Genomic DNA, 19,899 nt, shown 5'->3' with positions numbered 1-19,899 from the left:
AAGTGTGAGAAATCGAATTCCCACGAAAAACGATCAGGGCACCAAAAAAAGTGAAGGCTCCATGTGAGGGGTGGCCTAGGGCCAGAGGCAAAACGCTTGTCAACGCCTACCGTATTGCCAATTTGCTGTTGGGCTACAGCTTATTAACTGCCATTCATTTGTTTTCAGCGCCGGCGATTGAAAGCGAAAGCCATCAAGTCTATAAAGGCGGCCTGTTGTGAGGTGCTCAATGGTCAAGGGGGTTCGGTCTTCAGTCTTCAGTCTTCAGCCGGCAGTCTCCGGTCTGTCTGTGATCGTTGGGCATCGTTGCTGGATTAAGACCTAATTAATCAAAATGAGGCGTCGACCCGAATCGATGATTTATTGTGCCGCAAATTGAGCACAGCACATGACCCTTTGACAGGGTCCAATCATAGGTTGGGGCTGGGTACTGAAGGTACTTTCCATTTTTGGGCCTCTCAGCGGCGGATGTTGCACTGATCGTTTGGTATTTCGGGATCTGTGACTAATTGAAAAGGCAATAATTTCACTTTTAGCAAGTCGCCGGCCATGTTTACCCACTAACAACCGACGACAAGACCCACCGACGAGCACAGCACAGCGCAGCAAAGAAAAGAAATTTCAGCATAACAAATGAAAGTGAGTCGCGGTGGCAAACAGCAGCAAGTACAAATGACACACACACACCCCGACACTGGCAAATGTATGACACGTTAACAAGCAGCAGGAGTAGCATTGGAGAATAGTTGTCCAAAAGTTTTTTCCCCCCAGTAAATGTTCAACAAATCACGCATACGCCACCGTCCGCTGCCGGATGACAACTTGCGCTTTCAATTAGCGCGTGTCAATGGCCCCCGCCACAAGGGTCGTCTCCTCCAGTCACCGCTCGAAGGCAAGCCCAAGGTACACCTATGATTTAATTTCGGTTTCTTTTCGCACACTTTTAATTACGCAAATGTTATTCAATAAAGTCGCAGACAAGTCAGCGATTAGAGAAATGGGCGAAACTCTTTTTTGGCACGCTGTTGTTAGTTTATGTTTGCCGGTCAGTAGAAGTGTCTTAGCTGTGACATGGCGCTTGCTTCTGTGACACTGCTCAAGACTCCCTCAATGTTACAAGTTCTCAGGGTGTTCTTAGGACAGGCAAGGACTAGTATTACAATCCATGCAAAGAGATCGTGAATTTAGTTCTTGTTTCCACTTATGTTTTATTATAGTTCTGGTTTATTCTGCCACCAATCGAAAGAGCATTCGTGAAGCGGCTATGGCAAAACCTTTCGCTCTGTGGCATTTCTTTGGCGTTGGCTTTGTTGGTGGTCGATGGCCGATGGCCAGCCTGTGCTGCGGGCTAATTGCACTATTATTTCATTTTGATGCCATTTTAATTTAATTCCATTTGCGCAACGACTTTCGTCTTCATTAGGTGGGACTCTTGTGCCCCTTTTTATTGTTTGTTTGGCCGCTCTCCAACAAAGTTTTGCACCTTTCACAGAATCTGTTCACCGCGATATTACCGCCTGACTTCCGTCATCGTTTATTTAGTTTTATTTTATTTTCTTTTATTTACTTTTCATATTCATTTGGTATTTATTTCGCTGGTAATCAAAGTTTGATTGTGGTGCGTCCGCATAATTGGCGAAAATTAAAAAGGGAAAACGGTCTTGCATCGAAAACACTTTATGTAGGCGTCGCCCCGCGGCTAATGCAATTAATTAGAAAGCGAAGCTAAAAAATTCATTTAGAAGATGGAAGCTGCGGAGCGACTCGACTCGTAGAAAAATGCGGAAAATTCATCTTATTTTTTGTTTGTTGATAAATGTTGGCCCGCAAATTAAAATATGACTTCTCTCTTTTTTTTCTCAATCCACAAATGCCTTCCCTTTTTCGTTTGTGGCGGTGCTTGCGAATGAAGTCCGACAGGCCAAGCGCCATAAATTGTTTAATCTGTGGAAAGGGACTGAGATGACTTGGACAGCCAAAGATGGAAAGGGAGAATGGAAGAAGTCGGGCTCACTGAAAATTGTAGGTTCAAGTTGGGGCCAGCAGATCATCAGCAGCAGCTGAAACATCATTTTGACGCCCATATATATCGTCAGTTCTATAAGAGATCAAGGAAAGTCGGCAGGGAGCAATTTGGGACCGGGAGCCGTCTGAAGACGCTGGTTATATCCGAGAAACAAAAACCACAGACAGAACAACTGTCTATCGATCGATCTATCAAGAGTTGAAGCCGACCCAAAACCAATAATTACCGGATGGGGAGTCATTTCCTAAGGGGTTACGTTTCAAATGGTCTCGCACAGCCATCAAATTAATGATCATCCCGAGAAGAGTTTTGTTTTTGTTTGCAGTGCGATTCCATGGGGCGATATCGAGCGAGGTGAGAGAGGTGAGAGAGTTGTGGCTGTGTCTTCTGGGAGCCAAAGTTTTCTTGGGCTACCAGAACGGAGGCCCCACTCACCCACCCTCCTGCAGACCATTAACGAGAGGGAAAACACTGTCCAAAAGTACTTTTCAATTGTTTCCATAGATTTTGGTGTATTTGGTGAAAGATTTTTATGATCATTGTTGCCGCTGCTGATCTTGGTCAGCACTTGGACTTTCGTTTTTTGTTTGCTTCTCAAGTGGCCTGCTGCTGCCGCGTCTCGGGCGGCTGTTCCTATAAATCTTTTAGGCAGAAAAATAAGAAATTTCCATTGTAGCCATCGTTGGGAAAGTCTTAAAATCGTCATTGTGCATTCGGCACAGGTAGTGGACATTGGACAGTGGACAGTGGTGGTTGGTGGTCATCTCTCATGCCCCCCTGCTGATCTGTGACTGACACCCGCCCCCTCAATCACTGTGTGCGCTGTGTGTGTGCGGCTTTTGATGATGCTTCAAGCGTTTTAATTGTGCAACGTTTCTATAGAAATTAAGTGCAAGACTTCACATCAACGGGTGCCCAGACGAGGGTGCTGGACATCCGTTACTTCATCGCTTTCGTTTTCCATGGGAATGCTCTGGATTTGGCTGGCCCCTGTCCCCTCCCCACTACCCAAATATGCTACATGGGCAACAATATCGCATATAATTTGGCAACTGTCTATTGTGTCAGTCCATCAAAATTTCACTTCTGTTTTCGGTAGGCAGGCGTTGGCGTCTTGCATCGAGCATAAATCGGTGTCCAATCGCCAATTCGTTGACGAATTAATTCCAATTGTCGAACTAAATCAAGCCTGCCCCACAAGCAGATAAAATCGCGCCACAAATTTGCACTTTCACTCGAGTTGGGCATATTTATTGCTTACAAGTTTATTAACTTCAGTTAGCTAATCGCTGCAGAGGATGTCTGATCATCGCCTGACAAATCCCCTAATCTCGCAGCCCATTACGAGCACGAATCGCATGTGAAAGTTCATGCAACATACAACATATTATTCACAAAAGTGACTTAGGACCGAGCGAGTGGTCGTGCCGTGCAGCCGATGATAATCTGGACGCATGACCCCTTCGTGGTACGCGAGGTCTGTGCAAATTATAATAAATACTCGTACGCCTGCCCCAAGAGATCCACCCAGCATGCACTTGCGACGCATTGCGGCCCCACACCCCACAAACTTTGTGTGTAGGAGGGGGTCAGTTAACTTGGCATGTCACATGCAAATGACCCACAACCGAGAGCGAAAGTTCCACGACAAGAGTCGGTAATTGCAGGGCACGATCAACCAAATGCGTGCCAACATACGTTTAGGGATTAGGGATCACGATCAACGAACTATCAAAAATAATTTAATGGGTAACAATGTAAAATAAAGTAATAAATAAATCCGCCAGGCGATAGGAGCTGGAAGCGATTGATTTCACTGATGACTGATGATTTTCGCAGCAAGAAAATAGTTAGGCATACGAATTGATTGACTGCTTTATTGACTGCTTTAAACAAAGGGCGGTTTGCCTGGAGAACCTTTGAACAAAAATCCAACCAATTTACTTTTAAGAAAAACTGAGATAAGGGAAATACTAATACTTGCATTGGCATTGCCTTGGCTTGCTGATCGCCGGATACATGTTTGGCATATTTCGTTTTCTCACTTTACATATGCAAAACAAAATGTTGAGCATTTTTCTATTTACTCTTTATCGTTGGCTGGCTGGCTGGGCAGCAAAGAAAGTTTTGTGCTTGGCGTCAGTGGCGTTGGCACCTGCCAAATAATGTGTGAATCGCCTCATGCATTCGGAATTCCAATGGGGGTTAAGTGTACTTCGAGGGGCTTCTATGCGAATGTGTCCCTAAAAGTGAAGGCTGGAATTTTTGCAGACTTATTGATTGGAAGAGCAAGAGAAGAACAAAAAGGGGCAGTAGCTGATGGAGCCCGAAATGTTAACATTATTTTCGCGGCTTGTTGCGGTTGTAATCCGTGAGCACAGTTTGTTGGAAATTTAAATACTCACAGAAATTATACACACCGATCGGTAATGGGAAAACGAAAAATATACGAAGGCTTGCCTATTTTCCATTTGATTGTCTCGCCCGAGAATTCTCACCCTACCCAAGCTGTCCGCATTTGATAAAACTGGCGCCAAAGTTCCTAAAATTGCCGTCAAAGTTCCTAAAACTGCCAAAAAAAAATGGGTGGCGCTAACGCAGCAAGAATTAAATGCAGTATTTGAAATTTGTACATGACATCTACTACATCGTGTAAAAGTGGCGACACCTAGCGTTGAATTTACGTAAAGTCTCAAGTATACGTTTATACGTATACGCATACTGTACTGAAAAATGTTAGTGGTGTGTTACTGAAACAGAGTTACCAGACATTTATTTTGGCGCCCATAATATTTATCTTCAAAATCAAAAGCAAAATGTATCCAAATAAGTAGCGTTTGTTTGTGTGTGTTGTTTTAAACATTTTAATTGAATTAATTTTGTCGAGCATGATCTGCTATAAATAAATAATTACAGTACGTTATAAGATAAAATTACAATAGCTTCTTCGAGCATGGTACGTTCGGTTCGAGGAGAAGCGACTTATGTGATAATGCCCTACCGAAGGATCTCGAGCAATTCGAATTGAAGAATTTGTCGAACAGTTCGAATTGCCGAATTTCTATATAATAATGAAGTACGCGTACGGGAGGGACTAAAGCTAAGTGTAAATGTTATGCAATAATTTAGAAAATTATATACAGCAAATGGGAATAAATTAGGGTCGTCAAATCGATTCATCGATCGTTACATGAGCTGGTGACTGTGAGTGTGACTGCGACTGTGTCGGCGACTGTGATTCTTAGTCGTCGCTCTTGTTAATCACATTCACTAACTAGTTTAGGGTTAGGCTAGGCGGCAACGCCAAGGTTATGATTATGACAATGAAAGTGGAAGTCGCTCTCGGCAGAGTGGGATCGTTGTAGACTGAATGAGGAGGGGGTATGCGGGGGTAAATGGTAGCAACTGAAATCGTTGCTCGGGTTATGCTCGGGTCCATCTCCGAGTGCCATAACCGGAGCACGAGTCCGAGTCCGAGTTTGAGTTTGAGTTGTGCTCCAGGGCGGAGTCCGAGTCCGATCTCTGCGGAGTCGAGTCGTGAGTGGGGGTGGGGTGGGGTGGAAGACGTGCTAGGCATTCACTAAGTATTAAGCATAATTAATACACTGGCGAGGTCGAGGTTAGAGCTAGAACTGCAGAATCTGGTTGATCCAGTCCCGGAACTCGGAGATGCGCGTGTAGACGCCCGGCTGGTTGGCCTCGGCGCACCCGATGCCCCACGAGATGACACCGCCGAGCTGGAAACGCTTGTCCGCCTCCCGCTGCAGCACCATGGGGCCCCCGGAATCGCCTGAGAGGTGAGAAATTATTGAAATGCATCCAGCAGGAGCCCATTCAGCATTCACTCACCTTCACAGGAGTCGTAGCCGCCCTTCTTCCAGCCGGCACAGATGAATATGTGCGGTATGTGCTCGATGTAGCCCGCGGTGCGGTACATGGACTCGCAGATGGTGTTGTTGATGACCGGCACGGCCACCTCCTGCAGCACACTGGGCAGTGGCCCATCCTCGTAGAGGCGTCCCCAGCCGGTGACAAAGGCCGTTTGGCCAATGAAGTTCTCGTCGTTTTCGGGCACGCAAACGGGAATGATGTTGGGCTGAAAGACCACCGGCTCGTAGAACCTAATCAGCACAGGAAACGGAAATCGAAATGAATTACGATCTGAGGGGAAGAGGAGGTGGTAGACAGCACGCACCTGAGCAGGGCCAGATCGTACTCAAAGGTACGCGGATCGAACTGCGGATGGGAGGCGACGATCTGCACACGTCGCTCCTGATAGCCGTAGGGCTCCTCCTCCTCGGCCAGGTCGTACTCGCCCAAGCGCAGCAGCAGATCGGAGGGCGGCACACTGAAAGCACCCAAGCAAATGACTCGTGAATTTCTCCCGCTGGGATGCCCTCTGCCATCTACTTACTTGTCCACACAATGGGCGGCGGTGATTGCCCAGTTCTCGTTGAGCAGCGCCGCTCCGCACTTGTGCAGGTAGGTGGAGGTGCGCCACTGGCGCAGCGATATCTGCCAGGGCCAGCGTCCGAAGGCGGCATTTGCTCCACCGACAATGCGCGGCTCGGGGAACATGCGACGTCCACACACTGGAAGGGACAGGGGTGGAGGATGAGTAAGGAGTCAGGAGACCTCTGCTAATAGGCACTGTGCCAGGTCACAATTAAAATAATGGGCCCCAAAAGGCACTAAACATTTTAATCACTTCGCCAGGCACTCAGTCATCCCAGCGGCCTATGTAATATGCTTTGGACTGGCGAAGAGGCAAGGCGGCAAGGCGGCAAGGCGGAGGAGGCGCTGGCATGCAGTCCTTGACTTTGGCCGGCCACAAGGCAAGCAGTCAACGGCCTACTTTATGGTCTCCGCAACTTGTCTCGACTCGTCCCCGACTCGTTTCGTGCATCAAGATTGTTTTTGCAGACGCAAAATCGGTCAGGGGGCTGCTGCAGCAGCAGCAAGGGTCCATGCTTTGGCTTGGACTCAGTTTGGTTTGGTGCGCCTCGGCAAGCGGAAGAAGGCAACGTGACCCAAGCGGCACAATGACCGATGAGGACCGAAGAGGTACGGGTTGTGGCACACGGGGGAGGATCATTATTGTAAATGATTGCTGTAAAAATTGTTGCGGATTCGCTGTGTCTAGCATCAGCAGCCAGGAGCTTAGGAGTTCTCTTGGGTCTGCATTTATGAGCTGACGACCTGGACAAGCTCTCCTGCAGCAGCATCTCTTCGTGGGCTCAAGGCCAACGTTTAGCCTTCAAATTGAATTTAATGGCCACGCATGCCTGGCTTTGTCTTATGACCAAAGTCTGGTATATTAATAGATTCTCCTCGAAGGAAACAAGTTTTTTCTGACTGAGTTGCTGCGACACTGTGTACCATGGACCATGGACCATGGACCGATGTGCCTGCTCTTGGACAAGGACTTGGACTCACCTTCTTTGTAATCGACGCCCTCCAATGCATTTGCAGGCGCTAAGCTTGTGCTCCCAGCTGCCGGCTCGATGGTCGTCGTCAGATTCACTTCCTCGCCGCTGTAATCGGTGGTCGCCGCTGTTGCGCCTTCAGTTGTTGCTGTCTCTGCGGTGGTGGTGGTGCTGCTGCTGCCACTGCTTGTTGCCATCTCCGAGCTGAGCTCAATGGAAGATGATGTAGATGAGGCGAGTGCAACGCTGCTGCTGCTGCTGCTTTCAGTGCTGCTCTCTGGTGCCTCTGTGGTTTTGATAGTTGTTGTGCTCGCTGGTCTGGCGGTGGTTGTAGCTTTCGGTGGTTTCGTTGTCCTGTGCGGCTTTTCTGTGGGCATGTGGCTGCCCCCCGAGCCAGGCTTCGACTCGCTGGTACTAACACTAGTGGCCACAGAGATGACCACTTTGTCGGTGGCCGTGGGTGGTGCTGGAAAATCTGTATTACAAATTAGGTAAAACCCTGCCAAAAGCCACACTCACCTGTGCTTGTCGCTGTTTTGTTTGATGCCTCGGGCTGCGGGGTGGCCGTGGGTAACAAATCTGTGGATGCGGATGCAGCTGGCACCGGCTGCCAGTCATTGGAAATGCTCGCATTGGTCTGGGGCTCTGCCTCCACGTCTGTCCAGGTTATTAGGCCAGGCTTCTTGGTGGACAGGGTTTCCGTTTCAATTCTATTTGGAGTTGTGCTCGAGCTCAGCTCAGGCTCCGTGGCTGGCCTGCTTGTGCTGGTGGCAGTGGTTGTTGTTGTTGTTGTTGTTGCTGTTGTCCTTGTCGTTGGCTTGGCGGTGGTGGTTGTTGTGGTTGTTGTTGCTTTAGTGGTGTTTGGTGCTGTAGTTGGGACTTTGGTTGTGTGACGACGCGTTGGCTTTGGCGTAGTTGTTCTTGTTGTTGTTTTTGTTGTTGTTGTTGTAGTACCGCTGCTGGTTGTACTTGTTGTTGCTGGTGATTTTGAAGCCGTGGTGCTGCTGCTGCTGCTGGTGGTGGTTGTTGTTGTTGCTGTTTGGCTCGCTGGCTCCTCTGCCAGCATGACGGGCACCTTTACAAACTCCGCTGTGGGCTTCGGCCTTGGCCTGGGCGCCTGCGTGGTGCGCTCCGGCAGCTTTGTTGACGTTGTGCGGTTGCTGTTGTTGTTGAAAGATGTGCTCGTGGTTGTTGTCGTTGATGTGACGGAGCTGCTGGTTTGAATCACAGGCCTGCGGACTGGCGATGTTGTCGCTGTGGTTGCATTTGCGGTGGTGCTGCTGCTGCTGCTCAGGTTATCCACTGGCTTCCGTGTGGATTGCGTGCCACTGGCAGCGGTGGTTGTTGTCGACCCTGTTGGCTTTTTGGGCGGCGTTGGTCGTCTACTTGAATGCGTTTTGTGTGGCTTGGTGGTGCTGGTGGTGCTGGTGTTGCTGGTGGTGCTGGCGGTGGTTGTTGTGGTGCGTAGAGGCGGTGTCGGACGTTGCGTGGTGGTTTTTGCCGTTGTCTCTGGTGCCTTTGTCGTGGTTGTTGTTGTCTTCAAAGATGTGGAGCTACTGCCACTGACACTGCTGCTCGTGCTCGGTCTTGTGTGCCGCCTGGTGGCTGTTGTAGTCGTCTCCACCAGATGGGTGGGTTCTGTGACCGGCGGCGTCGTCGTCTCCACAATTTGGAATGTCACAAACTTGGTGGGCACCGTCGTGGTCTCAATGCGCTGCTCAAGCACCACGGCGGCTGTGGTCAACACTGGCCTGGCGCTGGTGGTGCGACGACGCGGCGGCAGGGGCCGAACCGTTGTCGACGGCAAGCCACTGGGCTTCGCCGTTGTCCGCACCACAAAGTGCGAGTTCTTGTGGGTAGTGTGGTCCAGGGCCGGGCGGCGGGTGGTCGTCGTTGTGGAGAGTGTGGTGCGCACTGGCTTGGCGGTGCTCAGATACGATTGGGTGACATTCTTGAGCAGCTCGTTGCTCGTGTGCTGCTGCGATGACTTGTGGGTGGTGCCGCCGCTGCTGCTGCTGCTCGAGAACCCACTTTCCGTGGTAAGCTTGAAGAGGGAGCTCGTGGGCAGCGTGGTGGACTCGTGGGCAAAGTGCGAGATGGTATTCTGATCGATGCTGTTGTCACTGAGCTCCGGCGCAAACAGCGGAGCCTCCTCCTGGAACAGGATAAAATGATTAAAATGATTGCGGATGGGCTAAGCTGAAACGGGATGGGATGGGAGACTCGACTCACCTTCATCGCACAGCACGAGCCAAAGTAGAAGCGGTCGATGCAGGTGCCCAGGTGGGTGCCGTTCTGCTTGATGCAGTCGATGGCGAACATGCAGACGCCCGAGCGGCCGGACTTCCGTACGATGCAGGGCAGATGTCGAATATTGCGGCCCGATTGGACTGCCAAGAAACGAACATAACGAACAATCACAATCGGTATAATAATTAATACTAATAATAGTAGCAATGATGATGATGATGATGCCCTTTCTGGTTCTATCACTTCCAATGCTCCACACCATTTCCGTTTGACGGGTGCCGAGGGTTGCCGATTAACGCCTTCCAATTTGTACGCCAATTTGTGTGTGCGGCGTTTCACCGTTAGGCAAACAGTTAACACAAGTGAAAATGAAGTGGCAACAGGCCGACAACGAAGACCAGCACGAAACATCGGCCCATAAAAGCCGCAAACGGCGACCACTGAAGTCCGCTGAAGGGCGTCCAGCGGGTTGCCAGAGCCCAGAGAGCCAGACACAGACACAGACCGCCCGATGAGGCAACAGTAGCCCCATCCGCATTATTGTTATTTATTTATGATTTCTGTTTCTGCTGCTGCTTCGAGGAGAATCGCCACCATCATCATTATCATCATTATCGTCAGAAACAGCAGTAGAAGTCGAAGTAGAATTAGCTGTGGCAGTGGCATGATCATTGTGTAATCGAGCCGGGCATTATCCAAGCGAGAGCTTTGAACTTGTACAAATGTACATAAAATTATTACTAATACTAATTACAGATTACAGGCCAAAAATTGTTGCGTGTCTGCTGACAAATTGCTGAACGAATGCGGCCAGGGACAGGCACGAGCCGGTGCCCGCAGAAGAGAGTTCTCGATACTCTTCTGCTTTCTTGTCTTGGCCATAAACAAACATAACAAGACACAACATTTCCCAAAATAATCGCAAATAAATAACGCACTTTGTTCACTGCTCTCCTGGCTTTAGTCTTGATTTACCTGCAAAAGCAAAAGCAAATGAAACAGGAAAGACTCTGTGTACCCCTCGAAGCATTAAATGCTCTTTTTACAAGCAGCATGAGAGACTCCAATGAGAGGCCCAAGAGGGACTTACAGCCGTGAATCGGAGGCCAATTTTTATAGATTACAAATACGAATATATGTAAAAAATCCCCAAGCCACTTCCTTACAAGTGCAAACACAAACTACATCAGAAATCGGTGTGGCTGAATGCCGCCTGAAGGGTATCCTAAGAAATATTGCCTGCTCTGTCTTTTTTTGTTGGTGTTTTGCGTTTATTGAACTTAAGGCCGTAAAGTAAAGTGTCGCCAGTCGCATTTCTTATGCAATTAGCACGAAATTCTGACATCAGTGGCCATTCGCGCACATTTGCAGGCCCAAAACCAGTGACTCAAGACACGAACTGGCATGCAGCGGCAGCGGCGGCAGACATGACATGGATGTATTCAATCCAGCAAATTTGTACCCAAGTCGGTGGTCAGGGCGATGGTCACGTTTCCTAGATTCCGGCGACGTTGGCTGCGACGCAGGCTGCGACGCTATTCTCCTGCCTGCCGCGCGTTCTGTATCTCTGTTTCTTCGTTTCTGTTTGCATTTCGTTTTGTGGCTTTTTGGGTCAACGGCTTAGCATATGTTTCGCCAGCCACTTGGCCAGCCTACCAAGCAGCCCGCCCCACAGTCAACAGCCGGAGCACAGAGACGACAGACAGACAGAGACTCAGGCCACAGCCAGACCTGGCCCGCATTGCAATGTAGGAAATTCGTTTTTGGCATGCGAATGCGGCAACAGTTTCGTGCCACGATTGTGGGTGAGTGGCGCAGCGGCTAAGTGGGTCAGCGGCTTGGCTGCAGAACACAAGAGACTCAGAATCGAATAGCCGAAGAGCCAACGAACCCACGAGCCAAACAGCCGAAGCTTCCCTTCGATCTGGGCCCCCACATTGTGTTGTTTTTTTTTGTTTTATTTCCCTTTCACTTGCCATCAAATTTACTTTCCGCCTCTTGGCCATGTACAAGCCATATTATTTCTCTTATATTTTTCTTTGCTGCTGCTGCTGCTCGACCAGCATCCAGTCATAAACATGAAATACGCGCCGGCACACGCTTTCTTGCGGAGAGTAGAGTCAACTCGATTCGGATACCGATTGAGACTCAGACTCGGAGTCAGAGTCAGATAGAGATTCAGATTCCCGGCCAGTGTCCGAATCGGACTTGCTGCTGGCCTGCCTGCCCGACTGCCGGACGATGGTAGTGGTGGAAGCGGTGGCTCATTTTATGGCAACATTCTTTGATGGCTGACCTCAATTGCTTTTGCTCGCTGACGTTTGCCCCGTTTGCCTGCTTGGCTCTTTGCCTGCCTGTCTCTGGCTCTGACTCTTTCGAGTATATGAAAGTTGTGTAGTTTTATTTTTTCCATCTCTCACAGTGGCCGGCTGAGTGGCTGCTCTTTGTTGTCGCTCGCCACAGACAAATTGGCAGCTGTGTGGGGCCCCGAGAGGAAGTGCTAATAGCGTATAAATTTGGCTCTTAATGGCTATGACCCAATTAATCTTCGTTGCCCGGGCAACGCCTGTCTCCATCGTCATTAATTTTGATTACTTTCATTAGAAATTCTCTGGCTCTGGCTCTGTTCTCAATTTGGTCTCAGTCCAAACTAGTTTGTCGCTACAGTCTTTTGTATTATTATTTCTCTGAGATGCCTTTTTTTTTGTACTTTTTGGCATTAAATGTTTATAGTTGCTGCTGCTGAACCTGATCTCTCAGTGTCATACAGAAGCTTCATCAAATCCTACAAAATTTGCCCCAAAACTATGGAAATATGCTGCTATTCTGTCGGAGGATTCCTTTCCTTTATCTTTACTTTAGAAATTTGAATATAAATATTCAGATTCATTTGTAAATATACAAATACCGAGAATTAAATGCTACTCTCAATTATTGTCTTCATTTATTATTTCCACTCATTTACTTGTTTGCTGCATGACTGCATCTAAGGCCTTTAACCTTATGTATTTGCATGTCCCCAGAGCTAAGTATAAATTCTCCTTAAACTTAGATTCCCATTTGTAAAGATTGCTGGGTTTTTGGTTAAACAAGATTTGTGTTTTCTCTGGGCTTACCCACATATTTTGGAACGTGCTTATTACAGATTCCCCCCATTATATCTCATTGCTACTTGGGTTTGCCCGACTGGACCCTTTGTCCCAAAAGAAACTTTTACTGGGGCTACGTGAGAGAAAGTGCTGGAGTTCTTGGGAAACAATAATGTAGCCATGTATCAGGCATATGCTGCATCTGTATCTATATCTTCCTTGTAATTCCAGCTAAATAAGATCGTCGATGATGCGACAATTGCCTTGCTGATGGATCTGGTCTAATCATTCGTTTGTTAGGGGAGGATGGAAATACTTACACTGTGCTAAGCTGGGATTATCCACAAAGACGGGACTGGCGTGCGTCGCTGGCAGCAGCAGACTGAGGCTGGCCAGTGTGAGGAGCAGGAGGAGGCTGGGAACGAGGCTGGGCAGTGGCATCTTGTGTTTGGTTGTTGTTCTACTTTTGGGCGCTAGATCTGTGCTGCTCCTTGTGGTTCTATACGCATAGGTGTCCGTATCTGTATCTGTGTCTGTGGACGTGTATTGTGCACCCATCTGTAAAGTGAAACATAAATTGATGTCATTGATGATTGTCATGAGTCATGTGAAATGTGAAACGTGAAACGTTTTTACGGCATTATTCAAATTAATCACTAAACACAGCCACAGCCACAGCCACGGCCATGTAGCATTTCGACACCAAGTTATGGGCACGGCCCAAGCCGCACGATGAGGCGGCAAGCAGACCAGACCCAGAGTCGAACTAGTGCGTAGAAGCAATATGCCAGTGACTCAAGTAGGTGAAAGTCTCTCTCCAGTGACTTGCATATGCAAAAACGGCGAAGAACGACGAAACGAAACCAAAAAGAAACAAGCCAGACAGAAAGGAAACACTTGCAGGCCGAAGCACTGGATACCCTAACATCTGCAGTGCTCAACGTTTCAGCTAGTTGCTGCTTTTGATACAAAATCCATTAAGACCTTTGTGAGGGTAACAAACGGAAACAGACACAAACATGGGCACATTTTGGACCTGCTGCGTACCTAGGGCGTATGTGTAATGTGTTGCTTTAGTCATGCCTAAAATGCCCCAAATGGAAAGCAAAAGTGACTGAGTGTGTGTGTGTGTGTTTGGGCAAAGAAAGCGATCCCAAACGGGAATCGACTGTTTCGATTGTATAATCTACAGTCTGTCTGTCCTAAGCATATCGTTTATATAACTGTTCGGAAATGCATTTACCCATTCCCAGTTCCCATTTTTCCCATTTCCCATTCACATCTCCATCGAAGCTCCATCCATTCCCAGGCCCATGCCCATGCCAATGCCCATAACTAGTTCTCAGACGTTCCATCGTTTGGAACAGGGTTCAACAGACGGCTAATTGAGTTCCAGAGTTCGATCGAGCAAAGAAAGTTCAGTTACAGAAACGATGACATAAACTGTGGCAATCAAAGAAAGCGCAACCGAGCAGCCAGCCAGCGATGATGAGTTGGCTTTAGTTAACTGGACCTGCTCCGGCAAACGGATGACAATGCGCGTCTATAACTCTCCCATACCCATGCCCATACCCATACTTATACACACACAAACCCCAGAGGCATCTTTGCGGTGACAACATAGTCGCATACGAGTATTGCGTGCCATTGATCGAGCCTTCTTCTTCGGTTCGGTTCTGTGTTCTATCTTTGCGTCACGATTCTGCAGCATTGAGAAATTATCTGCGTTTAGAGCGGTTCTGTGACTGTTGGTAACGTCTGGTAACGGTTAGCGGGGAGAGTAACTCTCATTGTTAGCTGATGCTGTTCTATGTTTGTTTGTCTGTATTTATGCGTTGCGTAATACGGTCATTGAACCCCCCACCGGATAGCAGCAAGAGCGGCTGCTCCGTCAACGGGCTGAGGGGTAAAGCGTTTTAATTAAACGCAAATACTTAGTCAGAATTATCTGCAATCTATCAGCATCCGTAAGTGTGAGAGTATCCAAGGGAGAGATATCTCTGGCGAATGGAGAACGGAAGCCATAAAACATAACTACAATCCCATGGCAGATTATCAAACTAATTGCTGGCTCCCGCTCCCATCTGATCTGTCGCTCTCCAATCCGGCTCAATGATTGTTTTGCTTTTCACAGACCGACTTCAAGAATGCGCTGGCCAGCTATTTGTGTATTTGGGTCACGTTCACGCTCACAGCGCGAATGAATACGAGTATATCTGTATATGTAGAATTGTGTTGGCGTTGGCCAGTGTTTTGTGTGCAAATTAACATGAAATTCGGGTGCTACGCGATAACCAGAACCGGGCCACGTGAAGCTGCCTGGGAAGATCGAGATGGAGAGCTGGCCGAAACTGGGTCAGAGCCAGCAAATGATTTGCATGATTCTCGACAGTAGCAGAAATCAGCGTACTGCCCTGCCCCTGGCACTGCCTCTGTGCCTGCCCCTACGCCTGCCTTTATGGGCAATTAAGTAATTTCCACTTCGCAGCCGATACAAGTGACAGTTTCGTTGGGCTCGTTAAAAGTGAAATTACAAATGTTGCCCAGCCGCCTCTTGTTATTGTTATTTTAAATACATTTTGCCTGCCTTTAAGGGGAAGGGACGGGGAGGGGGACGCCTTCCCCTGTGCACTCGGTAAAAAGCGAAAGCCAGCAAAAATGTCTTTACCTAAAAGAAAAGTGAAATGGCGGCTGCTAGTTTCAAATGGCGAACAAAAGAATGATGCCTGCAGAGCATGTACATATGTATGTACATCAGCCGCATAGTACATATGTACATACGTACATATGTACATACCTATGTACATATCTGGTATAATCAAATAAGAAGTAAGACTCGCTGCCCGCTTTCCGCTTTCCGCTGCTTCTGCTTTCATTTCTGCTTACCAAAAACGGAAAAGAGCTGAGAGAAATTTTTGTTTGTTTTACTTTTTTTTCTTTGTTGCTGTCGCTGTTGCTGTCATGTTGCTGTTGCTTATCTGCGGGCTGCCCCGTTGCCTTGTAGCTCACAAAAATCAAAAGACTGCAAGGCACGAACCTGCCCATAGCCCTCTCCCCTGAGGATCAACTAATTGCAATGGGAATTGGTATTGAAATCGGATCAATCTCATCTACATTGCAAATACCAAATGCAAATTACAATAATTATTGTGAAGCATTCTGTGCTACCGCCCTGGCAGCAGCCAGGTATCATCCATCCGAACGTGGCATAAGTAGGAGCAGGAGGAGTGGCCCCTCTTTGCCGTGCCTGCATAAACCTGTATAAACCAGAGCGCAAGCCAGGGACATGAAATGCAAATAAACACCGAGGTACGAGTATGGGGCATGGAACAGCTCATCTGTGCCGCAAGCCAAACGTGCTTCATCTCCATCTTCTGGCTCGCCTCTGCTCCTCTGCTCGCTGCAGTTTAGACCAAAGCCAGTCGGTGGGGCGGCAAGCCTCCAAACAAGAAGGAAGAATCGTATGTGGACGAATAAGTGTCGATCGATGGATACCCAGCGAATCGAATTGAATCGAATGGTTGTGGGAACTTGAATGGCTGATTGATATGTAACATAGGTTGAGTACCATCTACATTTGGAATGGATTCACTGCATGAATTCTCCTTCATTCTCCTATATTATATTCCAATACTTTCGTTGGTATTCCTTCGAACCCTTCATACCCGATACCATGTCCCATACCCTCTCTTAGGCATCGGGTGGAACAACTATTGGACCAGTTCTTTAAACCAAAAAGCAAAAATCTTTTGGTGCAGCAGAAGCAACAGCAGCAGCAGAGGCTGTGCTCTTGTCTGGTCTGGTCTTCTTGGCAGTCGCAGCAGAAGCAGTCGCAGTCGCAATTGAAACACTTGTACTAAGCCGCTGGCACTCTTGTGGCTTTTCTCTGTACTTTGCAGGAATTTCAATAAATTTGCAGCAGGAGCAGATAAGTTGAGAGCAGAAAAGAACAGCGCAGAGCAGAGCAGAGCAGCACAGAAAATAACCGAACAGAACAGAACAGATCAGATTGGAGCGAGCCAACTGCAACTTTTGCTTTGGACTTGTTTTTGAGCTTTGGCCGTGTTTGCGGCGCTTGAACTTGTTGCTCTTGTTTTGCGGTTGCTGCTGCTGCTGCTGCTGTTACTGTTGCCCCCGTTCCCTCTGCTTCCGATGGTGCAGTTAGTTGCAGTTATGCGCATCTATCGTGTGCGCTTCTATCTGTGTAGATAGCTGTGCATTTGTGTGTGGGCTGATGCATCCGAAGAGTGCTTTGAGTTGGCACTTAATTGACTTGTACGCGGTAGAAAGTGCACTCACACACACACACACACACGACAGATAGAGCAGGGGAAAGATTTCTAGGGCCGGCGTATCTGACAGATGCGTATCTCAAACTCGCATCGTTTGCATTTAATTGCGTTGGTTTTCAACTTCCAACTTTTGGTGGCTGGGTTGGACTTCGTTTCGGTCTAACTTCCTCGCTGCTGCCGACTATTTTTGGGTCATTTCTTTTAATTTGCTGTTACTGTATTATTGTTATTATATTCTCTTGGAGTTTTTTTTGTTCGTTTAATTTTTTTGATTTTTTTGTGGCTTTGATGTTTGCTTAACTTCTTGGTCTGTCCGTTTTATGAGTTTCTTCACATTTGGCTTTTGTTTGACACTGTCTTTTCCCTCTCTCTCTTTCTACCTTTCTGTTGCTTTTGTTTTATTCCCAGCGACTGGCTGGCCTTTGTTTCAGGCCAGAACAGAAACAAAAAATCACACAAAACACTGTTAGTCCCGGATAATTGCTGGTTATTGTTGGTAAGGTAAGGAAGGGGTCTCGCTCGCTCAGCTTTTGGCGATATTTTCGCAGTGGTTATGCTCCTGCTTCACGAACTTGAACTTGCCTCGGACTTGGGTCAGGCCAATTATTTAACTGCACAAACAAACACGCACGAACGCAGTGGCAGAGCGGTGGCAGCAGCAGAGACGAGACAGAGACGCACACTCTCGCTGGAGATTATGGAGTAGTACAGAAAGTGTGCAGTGGTGTGTCTGGAGTGGTGGAAGATACCGCGACAAAGACCAGACCAAAGCGAAACGCGGACGTGGACGTGGACGTGGTCAGACCGCGACAAGTTGCGCACGTCTGAGGAGGAGTGCGCTCACAAAAGATCCACACACCAGGCCAGGCCAGGCCAAGACGAGGCAGAAATGTTACTGCTGCTGACGCAGACGTTGACTGCGATTTCGAGCTGAGACGTTGGCAGAGCTGAAGAACGACAAAGCGAAATTGGTAGAATTGGAAGTTCCAGCAACATTCATTCCCGCTCTCTCTCTCTCTCTCTCTCTCTCTCTCTCTCTCTCATCCACTCTCTGTCGCTCGCTCGCTCGTTTGCTTGCTTGCTGCGGGCTCCAACATGTGCGCGCGCATGCGTGCCGCTGTTAGAGCTTGGCAGCGACGTCGACAGCTACGCGCATAACGGTTTCCATTAAGGCCAGCAGCGAGAACAGCCAAATGCTAGGCGCTGTTTCTTATTCAAATGAACATCACACACACACACACATCACACACTTCATGAGCTCTCTCTCACACTGTGCTGTCTCTCTCGCTCTCTCTCGCTCTCTCTCTCTCTCTTTTTATCTACCACTCTCTGTAGAAGACGGCACAGCTGATTCGCGGCAAGTGCTGTTTGGCAGAGGGGGGTGGGGCTGACAGGGCTACGGCGCTTCTTCTCCAGTTTGGGGTTAACAGCGCTTTCACATTAAAATATGCAGAAGCAAGCAAGAAGCAGCACCACACAACAGAGAAGCAACAAACAAACACGCACACACACAAACACACACACATGAAAGTCTTTGCGAAGCTTTCTACACCTACAAACTATTACCCAGAATCTCTTGTTTATGATTTAATCAATTATATTATTTGTTATAACGATCACTTGCACATAACAGATGGAAATCACATATCCCGATCGATCCATTCTTTCGCCAGGTATAGCAATGCTTCGGCCCCAAAAGCTGCTGCCTTTCTTTCTGGTTCTTTTTTATATTTTTGTTGTTGTTGCGCGCTTCTTTCTTGCCATTCTTTGTCACCATTCGGGTGTGGGGTGCCGCTATAATTTATGCACGTCCTCAGGTTAAGAAAGTCCAAGTCCATCTTTGGCAACATTTGAGTGTGGTTCAACAACAGCGACAGAGCCGAGCTTTGCTGATAATAATTGCATTGTATCCACAAACACTTTATTAGCCTGCCCAAAGACCAGCAGTTCATAGATCATTAAGCTTCAAAGAAAACCATTTGTGGTCGAGAGCAAACAAGACACACATAGCAAAAGACAAATGGAATAATTGCTAAAACGTAAACGACGACGATGACGCGTATCATAATCTCATTGATTTTGCCATGTTTCTTTCTTAAATGAACAAAACGCACAATTAACTGAACTGGCCAAAGCGAGGGCGATGGCGATGCCGATGTCGGAGAGGATTTGGCCTTTTCTTGAACTTGTGAGACCTTGACAGCTGCTCCACAGCAACTGAAAGGCAAATCAACAAGCAGTGCTTGTAGCCAGTTCTTGTTCTTTGGCCAAATGGAAGTGGATGCCAATGTGGATCCTAAGAGAGTATAGAAAGAGACAGAGCGACGAAGAGAAAGAGAGAGAGAGAGAGAGTTTGAGGGAGAGTGTGCGTTGGCTGATATCTGGCTGATAAGCTCCTTCATTAGCTACTGTGATCGGCGCTCCCCTCGGCCTGAGCATGATGATGATCGTGAGTTGCTCCCACTGATATTTGTGCATCTCGTACACGTTACCAGCTGATAAGATGCAGAGTTTTGATACTCTGAGTGCCTTGGCGGAAGTTGAACTCATTAGGAATTCAGTCCACGCACCGTATGTGGCACCTGTTGCACTGCCAGGAGGGGAAATAAGTACATACATATGTACATATATTCTATGCATGTGTATGTGTGTGATTTTATTTAAAAGAGTTTCAAACATTTACTTAATCTCAACGCATCGTCTCACTCTGTCTGCATCACTGTTTATTTTTCATTTTTCATTTAATTTTTTTGTGTTTGCTATCTTTTTCTTGTTTTCCTTGCTTTGCCACTGCCTGTACCAGAAAGGTGTGGAAC

The 19,899-nt window shown here is 47.7% G+C and overlaps 1 protein-coding gene across 3 annotated transcripts; it reads right to left on the bottom strand.

Moving 5' to 3' along the window:
* Window positions 1-5,250: 5,250 nt before the first annotated feature.
* Window positions 5,251-19,285, bottom strand: LOC117891108 (serine proteinase stubble). Of its 3 annotated transcripts, none has more exons than XM_034796298.1 (9): window positions 19,198-19,285; window positions 13,112-13,349; window positions 9,685-9,842; window positions 7,972-9,607; window positions 7,463-7,918; window positions 6,441-6,618; window positions 6,222-6,374; window positions 5,876-6,147; window positions 5,251-5,816 (listed from the first exon to the last, which is right to left on the bottom strand). In XM_034796298.1, exons 2-9 carry the CDS (start codon window positions 13,347-13,349, stop codon window positions 5,653-5,655), a joined length of 3,255 nt encoding a protein of 1,084 aa, XP_034652189.1. In that variant the 5' UTR covers window positions 19,198-19,285; the 3' UTR covers window positions 5,251-5,652. The 3 variants fall into 3 exon arrangements, with proteins under 3 accessions (XP_034652189.1, XP_034652190.1, XP_034652191.1); XM_034796299.1 differs by lacking the exon at window positions 19,198-19,285 and adding an exon at window positions 17,666-17,920; XM_034796300.1 differs by lacking the exons at window positions 9,685-9,842; window positions 13,112-13,349; window positions 19,198-19,285 and having other exon boundaries at window positions 7,463-7,927; window positions 7,972-8,421.
* Window positions 19,286-19,899: the final 614 nt, after the last annotated feature.

Source organism: Drosophila subobscura, chromosome E (assembly GCF_008121235.1).
Source record: "Drosophila subobscura isolate 14011-0131.10 chromosome E, UCBerk_Dsub_1.0, whole genome shotgun sequence".
Taxonomy (NCBI): domain Eukaryota; kingdom Metazoa; phylum Arthropoda; class Insecta; order Diptera; family Drosophilidae; genus Drosophila; species Drosophila subobscura.
The sequence above is the reverse complement of the archived record's forward strand: the minus strand, read 5'-3'. Positions and strand labels throughout refer to the sequence as shown.